General features: G+C 36.6%; 1 protein-coding gene across 7 annotated transcripts in view; it reads right to left on the bottom strand.

The window, feature by feature from the left end:
- megf6b (multiple EGF-like-domains 6b) overlaps nucleotides 1-20,338 on the bottom strand; it is a 70,868-nt gene that overhangs the window by 46,990 nt on the left and 3,540 nt on the right. For all 7 annotated transcript variants that reach the window (XM_089125357.1, XM_089125358.1, XM_089125354.1 and 4 more), the window contains exons 2-4: nucleotides 20,027-20,161; nucleotides 18,154-18,263; nucleotides 11,595-11,699 (exon numbers count right to left, since the gene is read on the bottom strand). In XM_089125357.1, coding sequence (XP_088981483.1) covers nucleotides 11,595-11,699; nucleotides 18,154-18,263; nucleotides 20,027-20,118 — 307 coding nt within the window. In that variant the 5' untranslated portion in view covers nucleotides 20,119-20,161. The remainder of the gene's footprint in view (nucleotides 1-11,594; nucleotides 11,700-18,153; nucleotides 18,264-20,026; nucleotides 20,162-20,338) is intronic.

Raw genomic sequence — 20,338 nt, 5'->3', positions numbered from 1 at the left:
TAGTCAGTTAACGTAGTGTGATTGCGTAGAGCTACGTCAAACGTAGGCTCACTATTGGCCGACGCTGGTCATGTCTGTGTGATGCGTGTGACGTACAATAACAGAAGCTTACGCTATTAAACTAGTAACCTGACTCGCGCAGAGGGAGAAATAAACCAATAGTTGAAATAAAGTCGTTATTTTTGTTGTTTTTTTGCGCACAAAAGTGTTCTCGTCGTTTGATAAACTTAAGATTGAGCCCCTGTAGTCACTTGGACTATTTTAACGATGTCTTTAATGACTTTTCGAGGCCATCAATTGTCATTCCCTCAAGAAGCCTATGGACTGTATGCAGGAGCGATCTTAATATCTTAAATATCTTAATTTGTGTTCCGAAGATGAAAGAAGGTCTTACGGGGTTGGAACAACATGAGGGTGAGTAAATACTGACAGAATTTTCATTTTTGGGTGAACTAACCCTTTAACTATGACTAGGGAATGTGCAAAGTGAGTCACTGTTTACTTTGCTATAGAAGGCGATTTAATGAATTAAGGCCATTGCATAATGAGGGTCCTAACTTGCACCCAGCGCAATTGACTTTGTACATCGACGCATGTGTCGTTCATATTTTGCACCTGTGCAAAGCGGACTTTTCCCTTCACAGACGTACGCCGGCAAACTAGGGAATGAACTTGCGCTCCTTGGTCGAAAAGCATGCACAGAGAAGTCAAAATTAAACATGATTTAATGACTCGTAAATTTAAGTACACATTGATGGCCTAAGGTGGTTTTTGTGAGAATTTATATCGTTTTTACCTCATGTAATCACAGTGACGTCCAAGTGATCTGAATCAGTTGTTCAATGTCCAACCGAACTGAATCAGTTCAATGTTACGCCGGAAGTGATCGCTCGCGTGTGACGTCACTCAATATTTACACGGAGATTTCGGAAGTTTTACCTTTTACTAAACATATTTAGATATACCGAAATCTTCTTCCATTGCGGTTTCCCGTATATCTAAATATGTTTAGTGAAAGGTAAAACTTCCGAAATCTCTGTATAAACAAAGAGTGACGTCGGCGCGCAAACGATCACTTCCAGACCGAAGCGCCCGTGCCGTCAGATCATTTTGTCATGGCTATGATTACAAGAGGTAAAAACGATATAAATACTGTTGGTTTTCTCACACAAACCGCTCGTTTCGTGTCTTAGGCCATCAATGTGTACTTACATTTACGAGTCATTAAATCATGTTTAATTTGGACTTCTCTGTGCATGCTCTTTCCCTTAGCCTCCAGTGTATGACATCATAGACAACAACGGTTTGACTGAAAAATGTCAAAATTGAAAATACTGTGGAAACAAAGACACCTACATCTTGGATGCCCTTGAGGTAAGATAAAACATATCAAAAATTAATTTCAAAGTGAACTATCCCTTTAACACGAGGGAAATCATTGCTCAACCCCTTTTAAACTTGCGTCGGGCTTGAAAGTCATTTATCCCACCGGTTAAATAGCAACAGCACGAGATCCGCCCACAAAGTAACTTTGTGGGTGGATCTCGGTGCTAAGCGTCAAGTTACTTGACACTTGCGTTTCAGATTGTTAAAATAGTGTCCTGAGTCGGAAATTTTCGCATGTGTTTTTCAGTATTTGTGATTCGGTGGCTCTAAATTGTCAAAACACCATTCAAATTGCTTGCTACGGATGCAAAAAACGCAGAAAATCGAACCTAGCTCAATTTTTTTTTTTTATGGACGAAAGTTTCGGAGGCAAAGTTTCGTACAACGTCACATCCCATTAAAGAGGTAACGTGTTGTGATGCCATTTTGTGTTTAAACTGAGAAATTACACTCAAAATAAGAATCCTAAAGCATAAATATTGTTTTGGTGTCCTGCATCACTGAACGAAGGCTCTCTATCTGTCAGCGCAGTAAAGACAGCTGGATCTCCCTCGAATCAACTTCAACTTCAAGTCTTCATGAGACCAGGACTGTCCATGATGGAGCTTTCATCGGTCCAACACAGTTCAGGAATTTCAGCTCAATTAGGAAAGATTAAAGAATCAAACTCCAGAGAAATGCACAAACACGATTAAGAAAACTCATTCTGACTGGAGGTTTTCGGCACTAGGACACTTTAAAGACCCAGGCTATATATTGCAGCAAAATAAAGAAACAAACAGGAAGAAGCCAAACAGGAAACAGGGATTGTGGGATTATCCAGAGGCAGGTTTACAGCGGCAGTAATGAGAGAGTCACACTGGCCTCTCTGATACCATGAGTTATTTTAAAGGGGTCTTATTATAGTTTGATTTATTTTCAGCTTTCTTTAGTGTGTAATGTTGCTGTTTGAGCATGACGAAGTTCTCTATATCAGTGTTAGTGTTTCTGAACTCCCAAGTTTATGAGTTTCTTCTGGGAACAAACACGTCACAATATTCCTCATTTAAATAATTCATAATAAACGGATAAAGGGGCGGGGCCTGGTTGAGTTAGTTAGTAACGTGTTAAACTGGCAGATATGGTAATAGGAAGGACATTTCCCAAACACACTCGAAACTCTCGACCAATCACAACACACAGCTCCAGCCGACCAATCAGAGCACAGGGTGCTTTACAGAAGGAGGGGCTTCATCGAGACAGGAAGTAAACAGAGCGTTACTGACAGACTGGGAAGAGAGGAGCCGCAACAATGGAGAATATGAGGAAAATAATGTGTTTTATGAACATTCAAGCTTGAAAACCTATTGTAGCAGAGCCTAAAAACATAATCAAGACTGGAAACCGGCAAACTAGGGTTTAAAAAAATTATTTAAAAGACCAAAGCTGCTTATCTAGGTTAAGAAAACACAACCAGAAAGAAGAAAAGACAAAGTGTGTGATGAAATGATGGGGACAAATTATTGAACCAGAAAAGGGACAGAATATAATGTATATATAAAAGATTAAATCACATGAAAACATGCCCAAGTCTTATATTAACCCAAAATCAGAAAATTTAAATAATATGTTACAGTATGTACATTAGATGAAGAAAATCAGGTCTTTTCAGGGGGGTCATTATATTTGCATTATTAGTGATATGGTTACTTTGTAACAGAACAAAGTAACAATAAAAAAAAAAATTCTCAGAATTCAATAAAAATTGTATTAATTCTCTTGCAAAATTTCAAGGCAAGGAAAAACATAATTGACTTTTCCCATGTATATTTTGATTTTGGGTTGAAATAAGAACTAAACTTGACAGGTTTCATGAGATTGACCCTTAAAGTGACCCAAAAATAAAAACGTAAAAAAAAAAAGTTAAAGTGACATAACTTTTCACAATTTTCATTTTGGGGAAAACTTTAAGAATGAGAAAGATTTTTTTTTTTTAAAGTGGTGGAGGGAGACTTATAATGACAGAGTGTGAGAAACTGCAGAGGACCCCGGCGTATCAGGGATCTCTTCACGCTCGCCTCTATTGTCCTGCTGTGACCGGTTCACCCGTGGACAATTTTCCGGGTCATGGACGCTGCACACTAACCAGACTTTTTAATAACTGATTCATTCCTTGCAACACACAATGTGGCAAATGCGACGGGAATGTCAATGAGTCAGTCAGTGCTTAAATGTGGATTTTCCATTGGACATCATTACACGTGCTGAAAAGGAAGCATTCAAACATTCCCAGATCTCCGGAAAAGGCAGATGTGCAATGACTGGAAAAACTGGAAAAAAGGATAAAACGTGTGACCGCGAGTGTCAGATGAACGTCTCTGACGAACTGTCAAGTTGACATCAAAACGTGAAGCGATTTTTACTTAAATTTCAGGCAATGATTTTCAGATCGTGTGATATTTCACAGATCCATCGGCCGAATTACACACCAATCCTGATGAAATGGAGCATTTGAAATGTTAAACACATGTTTTACAGATACGAGAGTGTCGTGACCATGGAGAAAATGTAGCTCAGTTACCGTAAAGCCGCGTGGATGAGTTATGCTACAACTACAGGCCTGGTAACAAGGATTGGGTCACGGGGAGTTTTAGCCATTCAGTGAACTAGAACACCACCAAAACCATTTCAAATGCATTTTGAACCATGAAATTGTTTCCCTCAACAACATCAAATCAAAAAAACAAGAAATCTGAGGTTTAAACAGAAGTTGTGATGTGTGTAAACTTCTAGTTTTCATTCAGCCTTTGAAAACTTTGACATTATTGTGGTGTAAAGAGTCCTGCGGCCACATCGTGTTTTACATTCCATGAAGCAGGAGGTGCCTGAGGACATGTTTAGCTGGAGAAAAGCACAGAGGTGACCGCCCTTGAGCTAATGGCCCATTAAACCAACTTAAATAAAGCTCAGCACACAGGATGTGAAAGGAGAAATTAGCTGAGCAATTAAAATTAGCTGAGCAAATCTATCAACTCTATTAACTCTCTATCAACTCTCTAAACTCTATATCAACTCTCTATCAACTCTACAACTCTCTAAACTCTCTATCCACTCTCTATCAACTCTCCATCAACTCTCCATCAACTCTATCAACTCTCTATCCACCCTATCAACTCTCTAAACTCTATATTAACTATCAACTCTCTAAACTCTCTATCAACTTTCTATCAACTCTCTATCCACTCTCTATCAACTCTCCATCAACTCTATCAACTCTCTATCCACCCTATCAACTCTCTAAACTCTCTATCAACTCTCTATCAACTCTATCAACTCTCTATCAGCTCTCTACACTCTCTAAAAACACTAACGACAATCAACTCTATCAACTATCCACTCTATTAACTCTCTATCAACTCTCTATCCACCCTATCAACTCTCTAAACTCTCTATCAACTCTCTATCAACTCTATCAAGGGCCAATCCCAATTCTACCCCTTACCCCTTCCCTTTCCCCTAGCCCTACCCCTTCGCCTTCCCCTTGACCCTTGAAACAGAGTGGCAATGCGTAGGGGTGAAAATATTCCCCTAAGAAATGGGACACCACTACGCCTCCGTTAAACGTCATTATAAGTCGTCGCTAGCGCCTACGTCACAGGAGATGCGCCGATGTTTATCACAACTTCCAAGATCCCGTCGACAGATGCAGTTATCTCAGTCGCGTGGGTTACAGCTATTTTCTTGCATCTTGTGAAGTTAGCAGGAAACAACGGAGACGACGAAAATATGTTGCGGGACTATCGTTAGCAAACTACAGTAATTTTAGCGATTTTTTTTTTTTTTTACAAACGTTTCTGTGAAGAAACTGACCGTAAATATGAACACAATATTGAATGTAACATAAAGCAAATCATTATGTGTCGTTATAATACTTATTAAAGCCACAAATACTTAAATTTATGGGTCTCCTTTGTCGCTTGGGCAGCCAGCCTGGGTTAGCAGTGACACTTCTCATACCCCTTCGTTTGAAGTGTGCTCCCGAAAAATCTTCGTTTGAAGGGCTATCTGGCCCTTCTCCCTAGCCCTCCCCCTCCAACCAAAAGAGAATTGGGACAGCCCTACCCCTTCACGTGGACGCGCAAAACGGAGGGGAAGGGGAAAGTGAAGGGGTAAGGGGTAGAATTGGGATTGGCCCCAGCTCTCTATCAACTCTCTACACTCTCTAAAAACACTAACGACAATCAACTCTATCAACTATCCACTCTATTAACTCTCTATCAACTCTCTATCCACCCCATCAACTCTCTAAACTCTCTATCAACTCTCTATCCACCCTATCAACTTTCTAAACTCTTGATCTACTCTAACAACTCTATCAACTCTTCATCCACTCTCCATCCACTCTATCAATTCTCTATCAACTCTCCATCAGCTCTCTACACTCTCTATCAACTCTTTAAACTCTCTAAAAACACTAACAACGATCAACTCTATCAACTATCCACTCTATTAACTCTCTATCAACTCTCTATCCACCCTATCAACTCTCTAAACTCTTGATCTACTCTCCATCCACCCTATCAGCTCTCTACACTCTCTATCAACTCTTTCAACTATCCACTCTATTAACTCTCTATTAACTCTCTATCAACTCTCTAAACTCTCCATCAACTCTCTATCAGCTCTCTACACTCTCTAAAAACACTAACGAGAATCAACTCTATCAACTATCCGCTCTATTAACTCTCTATTAACTCTCTATCAACTCTCTATCCACCCTATCAACTCTCTAAACTCTTGATCTACTCTCCATCCACTCTATCAGCTCTCTACACTCTCTATCAACTCTTTCAACTCTCTAAACTCTCTAAAAACACCAACAACGATCAACTCTATCAACTATCCACTCTATTAACTCTCTGTCAACTCTCCATCAACTCTCTAAACTCTCCATCTACTCTCCATCTACTCTCTAAACTCTCTAAAAACACTAACGACGATCAACTCTATCAACTATCCGCTCTATTAACTCTCTATTAACTCTCTATCAACTCTCTAAACTCTCTAAAAACACCAACAACGATCAACTCTATCAACTATCCACTCTATTAACTCTCTGTCAACTCTCCATCAACTCTCTAAACTCTCCATCTACTCTCCATCTACTCTCTAAACTCTCCATCTACTCTCCATCTACTCTCTAAACTCTCCATCAACTCTCCGTCAACTCTCTAAACTCTCTAAAAACACTAACGACGATCAACTCTATCAACTATCCACTCTATTAACTCTCTATCAACTCTCCATCAACTCTCTATCCACTCTCTATCCACTCTCTATCTACCCTATCAACTCTCTAAACTTTTGATCTACTCTAACAACTCTATCAACTCTTCATCCACTTTATCAATTCTCTATCAACTCTCCATCAGCTCTCTACACTCTCTATCAACTCTTTCAACTCTCTAAACTCTCTAAAAACACTAACGATGATCAACTCTATCAACTATACACTCTATTAACTCTCTATTGACTCTCCATCAACTCTCTTCTCTAACGGTTTAGCTTCATTTCCACAAACAAGCTGTCGTCACCGCTGCACTCCGAGAAACTGCTTTAGAATACTTATCATTCCTGCATATTGTCTCGTCTGTACTGTGCTAAACTCTTGATAAAACCCTTCTCCACCGAGTCCCTGGGGTTTCCTTGTCTAATCCGGTCCTCCAGTCTCCATAAGCAAGAAACTCGTTTCTTCTTACAACAGCCAAAGTTTGGATTCCATCGGGAAACACAGGCCAACAAAAGGACGTAACTTAGAGAAGCCAGATGAGTCATATCTCTCCATGAACAATTAAGGGCATTAGAAAATTACTAACTCATAAATTCCATTTCATTTATTTTTGTCTAAAAACTGATCTAATTAACTTTTAGTTATTTCTGTGTTGCAGATTCAACATCCAGACGTGCGTCATGAAATAAACACATAAAAACACAGTTTGATTCTCTGATATTTCCCTCAGATCCGCTTGGCTCTATTCACCCACAGTGAATTCTGAGATTGCCTTATTCAAGAAGAAAAACGAGACAATTTGGCCTGAAAATCTGAAAACGAGGTCTCTAGGAGCTCATGCTAGCTCAAGCTAAGAGTGTGTCCAGCAGAAGTTGAAGTGCACTGACAGGTGTGTATTAATAGCTCAAGCTCACAGTTGTCAGATGTCCATGTGATGACCTGCATGAGCTGCTGTAAAACTGAGCCTCCGCATAGCTCTAGACGTCCTCCTCCATTAGCATCAACTATACGAGTTCAACACCGCGAACTATCAGATCCACAGACGCCCCGCAGCGGACACACACTCTGAAGAGACTCTGACCTCTGACCTCTGACCCTCTACACATATAGAAGAAAACAAGTGGCAACTCAAAGGATTCGACTCATTTTTAAAATAATTCGTAATTGAACATTATTATTTTATTTATTTATATATATATATATATATATATATATATATATATATATATATATATAAAATTTAATTGTATTATATGTAATATAATAATAATTAATAATAAACAATGCATAAATAAAAAAATTATTAATAATTCTAATAATTCAATTTATAATAAGAATTAAATTATTATAAATATATATATATATGTTTTTTTATATATGTATATTTTAATAAATATTATTAAATGTTAACATATTACAATCACATTTTAATAATTATATTAATTAATCGTCTAATAATTGTACATGGTGATATTAATTATAATGTACGATATTTCAATATTTTACTTGTATATATTTCTTAATAAAAATATAAATTAGAAGTATATATATCGGAAATTATATATTATTAGTATATTTAATTTATTATAATTATATAAATTTAAATATATTTTAAATACTTAATCATCTAATACTTGTATATAATGTTCTTCATTATCTATGATATATGTTTTACATGCATAATCAAATAATTATTATTATTTTAAATAAAATATACATTGTTAATTGAATATATATGAGCACACATTTAGAGTATATATATATATATATCATACAGTATGTTCTGTGAAAACAGGTTTTGCCCACACTGGCATTCCATCAAGAACTGATGTCCAAAATGTTAAATGCTAACTGTGTCACTGTGTCCAGTCCCAGCAGAAGCATCCCATGAGAGGTCTCCGAGCCTGACCGAGCAGTCTGGCATGTTCTGACCTCCGACTGCGCAAACACATGAGCTCACGTCCCAGAAACCATTGTTTTTATCAAAAGAAAGAGATACAATTATTCCACAATGCAAGAGACCTTTCAATCCGGACCCTGAAACAGACAGGAACCCAACAAACACGTGACTACGACAGAATTGTGTGCATTGGTGTTTATCCAATTTTCCTGAAATTTGAGATTGATCTGCATATGCAAACTTGTATTCTTTTTCCAAGCTGTCCATTTCTATAGCCGAAACAGAAATGCATGCAAGTTTCCATATGCAAAAAATCCAACTACTGCAAAATCATTTGAGTTTGACATGTTTTGATTAGTTCTCCTTTGCATTTGCCAAGTTCAGTAGCTTTAAAAAGAGATTATTTGTGTTGTATTAGTCGGTTTTTAAAGCTCCTGGACTTAAGCTTCACGTCAGGTGTGTAACTCAGATTAATAGGTCCTTGAGAGCTTGGAGAGCTTTTCAAAAGCTGTTTTTCCTCTTGTGATGACAGATGAAACTGAGAATACAGTGATACTCGCCACAGGGGAATGTGCATCTCAAACACGCCGAGCCACATTTGTTCATTATGAGCTGAAACCACAACATGTCAAACTTCACCAGAGTCATCACGGGTCGCTGTCAGGGAATCAGCAAACAATAACCCACTGAATCTGACAAAAATCATCCAGCTGGGGATTTCAAGAACAAGTCAGACCAGAGAATGACTTTCCTTCATCAACTCACAGAGACTTTGATCCGCAAGCAGATTCTCTTACGTGACATTTCAACAGATTCACAGATCCAGAGGTTCCTCAGAGGTGTTGAGTTTTTATGGTTGTGCTGATAATTTAAGCATGTTTTATGGTACTACAGATCAAGTATAATGACTCGGGTATGTTGGGTATTCTCTTGTCCCAATAATAATAATAAATAGTACACGTTTAAATACTGTATACTATTTATGTATATGTGTGTATATAGTAATATAATATTACATTATGAATAATGAAGGCAATATATTGTTTTAAAAATAATATGCCAAAGAGAAGATCTTCTCTTTGGCACATTTTCGACTGATTTTTTTTTTTTTTTTTTTTTTTTTGGTCGCACACCTGCAACCTACCAATTGCAGGTGTGAAATGGTTTTTTCATTTTATAATTTAAAAACAATAAACAATTGAATAACCTTTATCCAAAAAAATATCTTTCATGCATTATTATTATTATTGCAACAATTTCATAAATAAATTATTATGCATGTTTTAAAAGTGATGAAATATAATAATAGTGCATGGAAAATATTTTATAACTTTATACAATAAAATATCTTTCATGCATTATGTTTATTAATATGAAAATAATGAAATTCATGAAAGTGAAAAGATGTCAATGCATGAAAAATATTCTCAAAAATATTAGATAATAAAAAGTGTTGTATAAGTTTTATTCAATAACATATATTTCATGCATAAATAAATAAATGTGCAGCATGCATGAATAAAATCAAATATTTTCAATGGCTAAACACTTTGATTCTATTCTTAGGTTTCGTGAGATTATCGATATTTTCATGATTGTCTTTATTTTCCAAGCCAGTCTGGCATTATAGCGGATATACGGGGAGTCTCCATTGCTTTCCCATGATATATAGTGGCTGTTAGTGTTTTCGTATGTGTTTGTGCATGCCGACCGAATCAATCAGCATCATCCTTAACAACACACATAAGAACCGTCCAGAATAAATGACCAATGGTTCCCAGCTGTGCACATTGGAGTCTCTGTCTTGAAGATTCAAAAACGAAACAAGACAGCAGACAAAAGCCATCAGGTCATCCTACTTCAACATACAAGCGGATCACAGCGTTGCTGAAAGCTGCGTAATTAATTGAATCTGTCTGTAACACTTTGCAACACTCGAATTCCTCTTGATCTTTGTGCAAAAGCAGCGTCTGTTATCACTCCACGAGACACAGAGGAGACCACAGCAACTGAAAAACTAGGGCAAGATTTGTGAAGAATTTCCTGTCGTGTGTATATTATCACCAAAAAACAACATCCTCCATTATTAGCATCCTCTCTCACTGGCTACAACTGCCCGTTGCAGATAAAATTCTTGGCTTGCAATATTAGAGACTCAAACACTCTGTTGGAGAAAACACTCTGTTGGGGGGAAACTTGCATTCATTCAAAAGGAAATGCATTCAAAATCATTATAACTGCACTTTATATTCTCTAAAATGTGGTGCTTGCACATGCAAGACCTACTAATATCTGGCTTTGTGTCCTACTCTTATTCACATGTGATCTATCTAAACAGCTTGTTTTCATTAAAGTGTGCATTTGCTGAACTTCAACCTGGTTTGTATTGATACAATGCCAGCAGTAAAAATGCAATTTAGTCTTTCTGTGTTAAAAATTCCTGTTCATTTGTCAGCAAAAGTTTGTCGGATGACGCAAAACACATATTTCGGCAGACTTTTGACAGTCCATGAAAACTTCAGATTGTACTCCCGCTTTTTTCTATTCTAAAGCTCTGGATCCTTCCGAAAATAACTCACTCCGATACAAGTCGACACTTAATTGTGACCAAAAGTTTGCTAAGAAGTATTTTCTACTCAAGCAAGGCGGTATTTGACTCTGGTCAAGCCTATCCAATAGGAGCAGACTGGGTGTGGCCTTGTACGATTAATTTTTTTTATAGTATAAACTACAACACCCATAATGCAATGGGCATGCTGCAAGGTGCATTATGGGTGTTGTAGTTTTCCTACCTATTTAGCAAAACAGAAGACATGAGCAGATTTTCTCTGTTTCTCTAGTCAGGTATCACAGATTAAAAAAATAATAATAATAATTTCACCTTTCTAGCACATGTTTTACTGAAAGCCCATGTTGCCAGTGGTGAATTAGCCCTTTAATATAAGCAGACCCCATTTAATATTTTCTCAAATCTTCATGGGAATCTAAAAGAGATTAAGAAACAAATTATGCACATTGTTCCGTGTGTTTTGGACTCACCGTATTGGCAGCTCGGACCACTGAAGCCGGCCGGACAGTCACAGAGTTGAGCAGAAGCTTCTCGACACTGACCTCCATTAAAGCACACGCCATAACGGCAAACAGCTGTAAGAGACGAGACGAAGAGATGCTGAAAACATGTCTTTACACATCACATGAAGCCTATGCATGATATCAGAACATGTGTTTCTGCTTTACTGTTCACACCTGAAGTGTACATAGCACTACAAGTGTACATTTTATGAAAGAAAAGAAAATCTAAATAAAAAAATAATAATAAAAATTACAAATGTTGCTTTGGCAACTACATAAAATAAAATTAAGATGAAGTTTAAGCAAATAAAATAAATAAAACTACTACTAAAACTGACAATTTTAATATTAAATCAAATCTATATAGAAATGTTTAAAAGAAAAACTAATCAAAATTACAAAAATAAAAGTGATACGATAATAGTTTGTAAATAATACCAAAACAACACTGAAGTACATGAGCTAACATGTCAGCATTGATATTTAAACTATATATTGATATTTAAATATATTATACAGTAAATTTCAAACCCTTATTTAAAAAAAAAAATCGTATATAAAATCGTACATCGTCAACATGTATGTCAAAACTACAAACATTTACAAACTAAAACTGAACCCAAAGCAAATAAAACTAGTCAGGATCAAAACAGAGCAGCATTAGCATTTCCATTGTACATATCTTAATGTGAATAAACCTCTGGCAAAGTACAAACGCATTTGTACTTGTGTATTTGTGAGAGGAAGAGCATGGGGAATCCCAGCAGACAAATATGCATGTATTATTATATAAAATATAGTATTGTAAGACCAAAAAACATGATATGAATCTTCATAAACACTGAAATATCTTGAAATCATCATGGATAGACGAGCTGTCATGAGAGATTATCTGAGCTTCACTCATCTGTAATTCAAGGACACATTCCCTTACAAAACCTGAAAGAAGAGATCATGAAACAGCTTTTCTACCTCTGGGATGGACAACTAACGGTCTTTGTAACAACAGGCATTGTGGACAGACCACCCAGGACATTAGTTACGCACATTCCTGGTCCTTGTTCAGGACATTCCCGTCTACAGCAACAAAGACCTGCCTCCATTCACTCCTTATGGCCAGTGTTATCTTCGTGCTGGTGGTCAGTTCTGCTTCAAAGCATCAGTCAAAATAACTGGCCACTTTCTGCTCCCAACTTTCCCATTCAAACTCAGATTTTTGCTCCTTAATGAAAAGAAGAGGATTTTCAAGTGCATGTTTTGTTAAGGTGGAAGGAAGTCTCAAGTCGCACCGAAGGCACTTCTACAAAAAAGAGAATCAAAAGTCATTGAGTCAATTGGTATTCTTGAGAAACAAAGAAGTAAACAGGGCTAGCGTACCCCCAATAGAGCCCAATTGTAAATAGCTTCAAGATTAAGTTTTACAGACTAGAATGAGAAACAGAATTTCTTTGTTTTCCCGCTTCCTAAATAAATCCAAAGCAATTCTCCGAAAGCAGCCTTGATGTGTGTTATTATATGGATTCCAGTTCTGCAAAGTGATGCAAATCTCAAAAAGCTTTTTCTAAGAAGTTTCATCTGGTGGGTTGCAGAGTCAGAATATCAAGGAAAAATAATGCAAAATGATCTATACTTGTGCATAGTTTGGATAGCAAACGTAGTTATCTTATTCACTTTTAATAGAGAGGAGAAATTACACCCATTTTGTTGTTGAAGCCAAAGGTCACGCGTCCGATCAAACGCTACAGTATTTTGGCACAGTCATTATCATTTGGTAGAAGTTATTCAGATGCCGATGTTGACAGGTTGCGTGACATGCACTCATCCACGAAACCATGCAGACTACTTTAAATACATGATCGTTTGGAACAAGAATAAACAATGCTGACCATAGTTTGTTTTATGCAGTGAATTATCGGCTCCCAACAAAATTCAACTGACATTTCAAAACCAGACACTCACACTATAAATACTGTAATGTGTGTGTTTGCTGATGTTTACGTTGTACTAAATCCACTCAGCCAATGTCAGGTTAATCATTTTGCATGTTGTGTCTGTGCAGTTCATGGTCATATAATATTAACAAACTCTAATGTTTGAATTTAAAGGCATTTGTGTTTGCTTTTGTACAATAAACTATTTTCGGTTCTGTATTGGGTCATCACCACAATAAAATGTGGGCCCTAGGACTAAACATTTGACAACCAGTAGTCTTTTCTATGTCAAGCTCTCCAATATAAATTAAATTAAATTAAATTAAATTAAATTAAATTAAATTAAATTAAATTAAATTAAATTAAATTAAATTAAATTAAATTAAATTAAATTAAATTAAATTAAATTAAATTAAATTAAATTAAATTAAAAATAAATTAACAATCAAAAATTAAATTAAATTAAATTAAAAATGTTGCCTGGGAAATTGTATAAAATAAATAAAGTTCAAGCAATAAAATTAAATAAAACTACTACTAAAAATGAAATAAAAATGAAAAAAATTAAATCAAAGCTATTTAGAAATGTTTTTTTTTTTAATTTATGAAAGTTACCGAATTACAAAATGAAAACTGAAAATATAAAAATAAACATACTATTGGTTAGAAATTGCTTAAAAAAATTAGAAAAGACTAGAAAGTTGTAAATCCTAAAGAACATAAAAAGTACTTAAATGCAATTATTTATATATTGTTTAACTTATTTTAAATAAATATTGGCATACATATAATTTCTAATATTTCTAATAATATTTAATTAGTAAAAAGTAATATTATATTGGTAAATATTATAAAATAATATTTAATTGATAAAAAGTCTAAATAATTTATTTTATTTAGTAATTTATTATTTTATTTTTATTTTCTTCATCATTTATTTTATTTTATTTTTTCAATGGAAAATTGTTTATTTTAATAATTTATTATTTACTTGTTTTAAATAAATATTGTCATAAATATATGTATTATATTCCTATAAATGTTCAAATGATACTTAAATTACCATATAAATCCACTTAGTTTCTGTAAATGAAAAATTTTGGTGGGAAATATCTTTGAGACTTTCAAAGTCTTGGATGATTGGAGGCTTTAGAGTCAAAAAGAAAACCCTAACCACCCTAAAAGCATCACTGCACGCTTCCTTTTGTCGAACAGATCACAGTGTGACGGCAACACCTCGGAGATGACCTTTCAACTCCTCAACAAGACCCAAACTGCCACTACAAATCTACCAGCGTCTCGTCAGCTGGCCAGTGAATCACGCCGAACCAAAAGGTTGTGAAGACAGACGCTCTGTACGTGTGCCAGTCAGACGGCGGGATTTCTGGTGTGAGCATCAACTCGTGTTTTGTCCATGTTCAGTGGCTCAGAAAAGGAGTGATTAGTTTGTCCCATTTCTTAAAGTGCTTCCAGGTCTCAAGTTGCAGAGATAAAAGCCAAGCGTGCAGTTTGAAGACCACAGATACCAGCGCAGAAGAGGAAAAGACGTTAAGCGGTGTACAGGAATGCATGCTGAGCGTGTTTAAAAACAAACCAAAGCTGGATCAGGGACCAGGCCTGAATCTCGCAGGTATAATGAGTCGTTTCACCTTCTCCGACAGACAAAGGGGTCTTTGACGACCGTGTCGGCTCTAGTAATGAAAATCACAACTTGCGGGATAAACTGTCATGCAACTGTCAGTCATTCTGGCACGAGTCCGGCATGAAAACCATCAGTGGATGTTAACTTGATTTTAGGGAAGGATTTAGTTCAGGGGGTTTTGAAGGAACTGTTTTGACCGAATGTGACCCTGAGTTTTAAAACCACTTCTGGGAACCGTAGAGTCCTGCTTAATTCTCCATCCAAATGAGAACAACAGACCCAATGGACCTTTGACGCCAAGTTTGATTTGACAATGAAAACGAGGATCATCAGACCACCAAAACATTGAACGTGGTGTCATGCACAAAACTCGAACTCTAACAGTACAAGCTGAACTTCTGCCTCTCTCAACCTCATATTCATGCATGCCGAATTAGTTACACTGTAAAAAATAAACCGTAAATTTTACGGTAAAAAAACGGCAGCTGTGGTTGCCAGAACTTTACCCCTAAAAACACGGTAGGAACGTTAATGGTTTTACAGACTTAACTTAAAATTTACAGTAAAAAAACGTAATATATTTTCTGATAAAATGTGGATTTACCAACTTATTGATGTATTGATATCTGTTTTAGACCATTGTAATGTAATACACAGCAGTGATGAGAGTTACATGAGCAATCACAGCTCATCACAAGTGAATACTCGTATACAGCAAAACTTAATTAAAGAAGCTGCACAGTGTCATTCACATAAACATTAAGCACCATCATGGTAACACACATGAAATTAAAAAAATGCAATAAACATTAATTTAACAACATTAAATGTAACATATAACCCTAATGTACATAACTGATTAGAAAAAAAACAATAAAACTATGAGGAACCATAATACATCAAATGTGGAGTGTCACACAGGGAATTGTGGGAATGTCAATTTACGGTTTTTCACTGTAAATTATACAATGATTTGTTCTTTTTCACTTTCAAAAACTGTAAATTTAACGGTATTTTACAGTAAAATTATATCACAGTTATTTACCGTGTATAGTACGGAAACTTTCTGTTTACCAATTAACAGTTTTGCACTGTAGCATTTTTACAGTATTTTACCGTTATTATTTTTTACAGTGTAGGTTTGAAGATGAACAACATGCTCACCATTCTTACATTTCTAACACACACTCACAGCGTCCGGCTGGTCTTCCGGCAGAAACTAAAGCTGATACTCTGCCCTGATTTATATTAGCTGGAATATAACATTGTCAGGAAAGTAACAAACAACTGCCTGGTTTGTGCTACTTCTTGTGTTGTTATTGCCTCTTCACGATGACCCCATCGACCAAAACACATCTCAATACCAGGTGGAAATAGTACCTTAGATCAGATGCATATCGAACAACCAAATGCTTCACAATAAACTTTTGCAAAGGTATTTTGAACTTTTAAGTGAAGAACAAACAAAAAAAAACTTGTGAGTACACCAAGGCCTTAAGTGTCCACAGCTATAGGCTCCTCTTCTTCAGGGTATGTAGACTACGACCGTCCTATAAAACCCTATCAAAGGATTCCCATCTGCTCCATTTAAGCACAAAAAAAGACAAACCAGAGTCTCTCACTGCCAAAACTATTAGAGGAGCGCTCTTGTTACCAGAACAATGCAAATTACGAGACCCCACCCAGCGCAGACAGCAGACGGGATGAGCTGCTGAAATCCAATTATTGACCGGGTCTTTTGGCTTTAGAAAGTTCAATAAATTCACACAAAGTGAGATCAGTGCTTTGTTGCCGAGGCCAGCATGACTATTACAATCGTTTGAACAAACCTCCAAACCAAAGTATTAAAATGTGGTGTGTAATTTGTACTAAATGATGATTCCTCAAATCATGACGTTTTTCTGGGCAAATTTCACCATAATACATTGTCTCTACTAAAATCCATAAAACAATACAGAACCCACAGCCAAGAGGATTAGAGCAAATCTTGACACTAATTTCCTAATTCCACTGTGCTTTTGTAATAGTTATAAAAGGGGACAATGAGTTCCTTCTCGTGGTTTAACAGCTACAAACTTGCCGAAATATACGTAAACCTTCATGTTAGTGTTCAAGCATTCCCAAATCTATAATCTGGACACATTTACACCGCTGTAAGATTAAAGGAGCAGTTCACTTTAAAAAAAACTGCTGATAATTTTATTTACTCACCCCCATGTCATCCAAGATGTCCATGTCTTTCGTTCTTCAGTCGAAAAGAAATGAAGGTTTTTGATGAAAACATTCCAGGATTTTCTCTATATAATGGACTTCAATGGGGTCCAAATGGTTCAAGGTCCAAATGAGAGTTTCAGCTTCAAAGGGCTTTAAACGACACCATGAATAAGGGTCTTATCTAGGACCCTTCGAGTCATGACTCGAAAAAAGATTTGTTCATTTTATAGAACGCGTTCGAACAGGAGTGTCACGAACTTTATACGCATTTGTGCATATAAAACTTAAACTTTTGTATTTATTTTTGAAATGAGCGATCATTTCGCTAGATAAGACCCTTATTCATCGTCTGGTGTCGTTTAAAGCCCTTTGAAGCTGCACTGAAACTCTCATTTGGACCTTGAACCGTTTGGACCCCATTGAAGTCCATTATATGGAGAAAATCCATCAAAAACCTTAATTTCTTTTCGACTGAAGAAAGAAAGACATGGACATCTTGGATGACATGGGGGTGAGTAAATTATCAGCAAAAAATTTTTTTTAAAGTGAACTACTCCTTTAAATACCTGGGGCCTAAACTGGTAAAAATCACTATGACCAACTCCACCTGTTATTCGACCTCTATTGCTGCATACTCAAAAAAAAAAAACAGCATTGATTTCTGTCACTGATGTTCACATGCTTCATTTGGCAGTAAATACTGTGATTTTACATCCCATGAGATTTAAAGGAGACTTACGGTACAGGCACCCGGCCTCCCCGTTGAGCTGGGACCATCCTGAGCAACACTTGTAAACCGTCTGGTGTTCCTGTCGATACACCTGTCTATATGCAGTGTAGTACGCCGTTCTGTGGAGAAAACGACAAAGGAAGAACTCTTTAGCATCTTTATTGTTTTTTATTGTCTCACTTTCTGTCAGACAAACACTGGATGGTTCAATCAACTGTATAAAACACACTTTAAGAATTGCAAAAAAAAGTCGATATGCACTACATATACACATACATACACATTTTTATTTTTAAAAGCCAGTTATTTCATGGATCCAGGATAATATGCATCCTGATAAAGTTCCCTTGGCCTTTGGGATTAAAATATCCCCACATCATCACACACCTTCCACCACACCTAGAGATTGACATGGTTTACTTCAGTTAGCCTAATAGCTGGTTTGATTTGCATTGAAAGATGATCTTATGGAAAGTACCTCATGCCAATCTCTAGGTGTGGTGGAAGGTGTGTGATGATGTGGGGATATTTTAATATTTATATTAATATGCATATTATCCTGGATCCATGAAATAACTGGCTTTTAAAAATAAAAATCTGCCTGACTCAATGGGACTTTAACATAGGGGTGCCCTGACTTATGCACCCTGTATTTATTTTGAAAAACATTTATTTATTTATGATACATTATTCATTCACAAAGAAAATTGGTGTCCTTAAAGGTTGGAGTTTTCCTCATTTTCCTAATTAAGGCATTAAGATCAATATCCAAAAGATGATTTTTTATTCCTCTTTTTAGGCAACTTTAGCATGGGTGTGCAAACTTATTCACATCACTGTACATACCGTACTGATACTCATACACATAAAACGCATATCAGATGGCACACCACATGTAACTGAAAATTTAAGGGCACAAAAATATATTTCTTGCACAGACTATGCATGGTTTGATGTATTTTTCCATTTAGCACACAGGTAAAGATTAAGACCCTTAAATGAGTATACACATGTTAGTCATCAGCCATTTTTAGTGTTTATCAGCGTTCTCTCTGAGCTCATAAAGGCCTTTGTGGTTAGTCAGTGAATGGGAGAGCTGATGCTCATGGATGATGTGTGAAAACACAAACATGAGCTCTGTAATCAGCGGCGCTTCTCTCTCATCCAGTCTTTAATGATGCTTTCTGCAAGGGTTTCTCGCTCCCTGTAGTTTAGGGTCCTGCAGAATCGTAACCCTGCGCTCTTTGTTTAACGCATCTAATTGCAGGGCAATTCTTACCGAGTCTCTGGGTCTCTTACTAATGCTAAGTGTACGGAGGAAAGCGAGGAACACACGGCTGTCAAAGCGCGAGTTCAGGGCGTTTGCCTTCTGTCTTGTAGGTATGCGAGAGATGCCTTTCAAATTACTGCTTTCGTCAAGAGCTTGACTACACCTTACACTTAAAGGAGTCTGGTTAGAGAACAAAGATACTGTAAAGCATGAGAACACTGTTTTAGACGCAGGGAAGGCATCACCATTACTATTGCATAGTAAGGGGAAAGGATTTGAGCATGTGATTTATTTATACCGCATACTATTTTTTAATAGTAAAAATAGTAACATGTGCACATTTCAATTATGTCAGAAATGCTTATTTCACATTTTTAATTCAGGTGCTTTTGCATTAAAGGAAATCACTTTTTGCAGAAACTTTGTGATTCATTCATCGCAGTGTTGATCACATTGCATTGTGGGATACAGCACCCATCATGCATGTTGAAAATGTGCATACACATCATGCATGCTATATACTGTAGCACAGAAATTGCAAGGTTGATTGATCAGACATGATGTTTATGTTCACATAAATCAGTGTTTTGGGTGTGTGAATATCAGTCGCACCTCCTCTCGTAGCCCATGCACCAGGACTGTCCCTGGCATCCCTGTTTCCAGGCTTTGACCATCCGTGTGAAGGCCTGGACACACGGCTGCATCTGGGCCACAAGCTTCACCTCCTTCTCAGCACACACATTTGGCCTGGAGATAAAACACACACACATCAGTTTACCTGCAGCTTCAGTCAGCTGGAATGTCTAATAGTCCGTTTTAATGAACTGTAATGAATTTGACAGGGGAACAAGTTGTAATACCGTCAGTTACTTAGACACTCCATGTCACATTGAGCAATAGTGATGCCAGTAAATCATTTTTAAT

Source organism: Pimephales promelas, chromosome 21, assembly GCF_988280905.1.
Source record: "Pimephales promelas chromosome 21, fPimPro1.hap1.1, whole genome shotgun sequence".
Classification (NCBI taxonomy): Eukaryota; Metazoa; Chordata; class Actinopteri; order Cypriniformes; family Leuciscidae; genus Pimephales; species Pimephales promelas.
The sequence above is the reverse complement of the archived record's forward strand: the minus strand, read 5'-3'. Positions and strand labels throughout refer to the sequence as shown.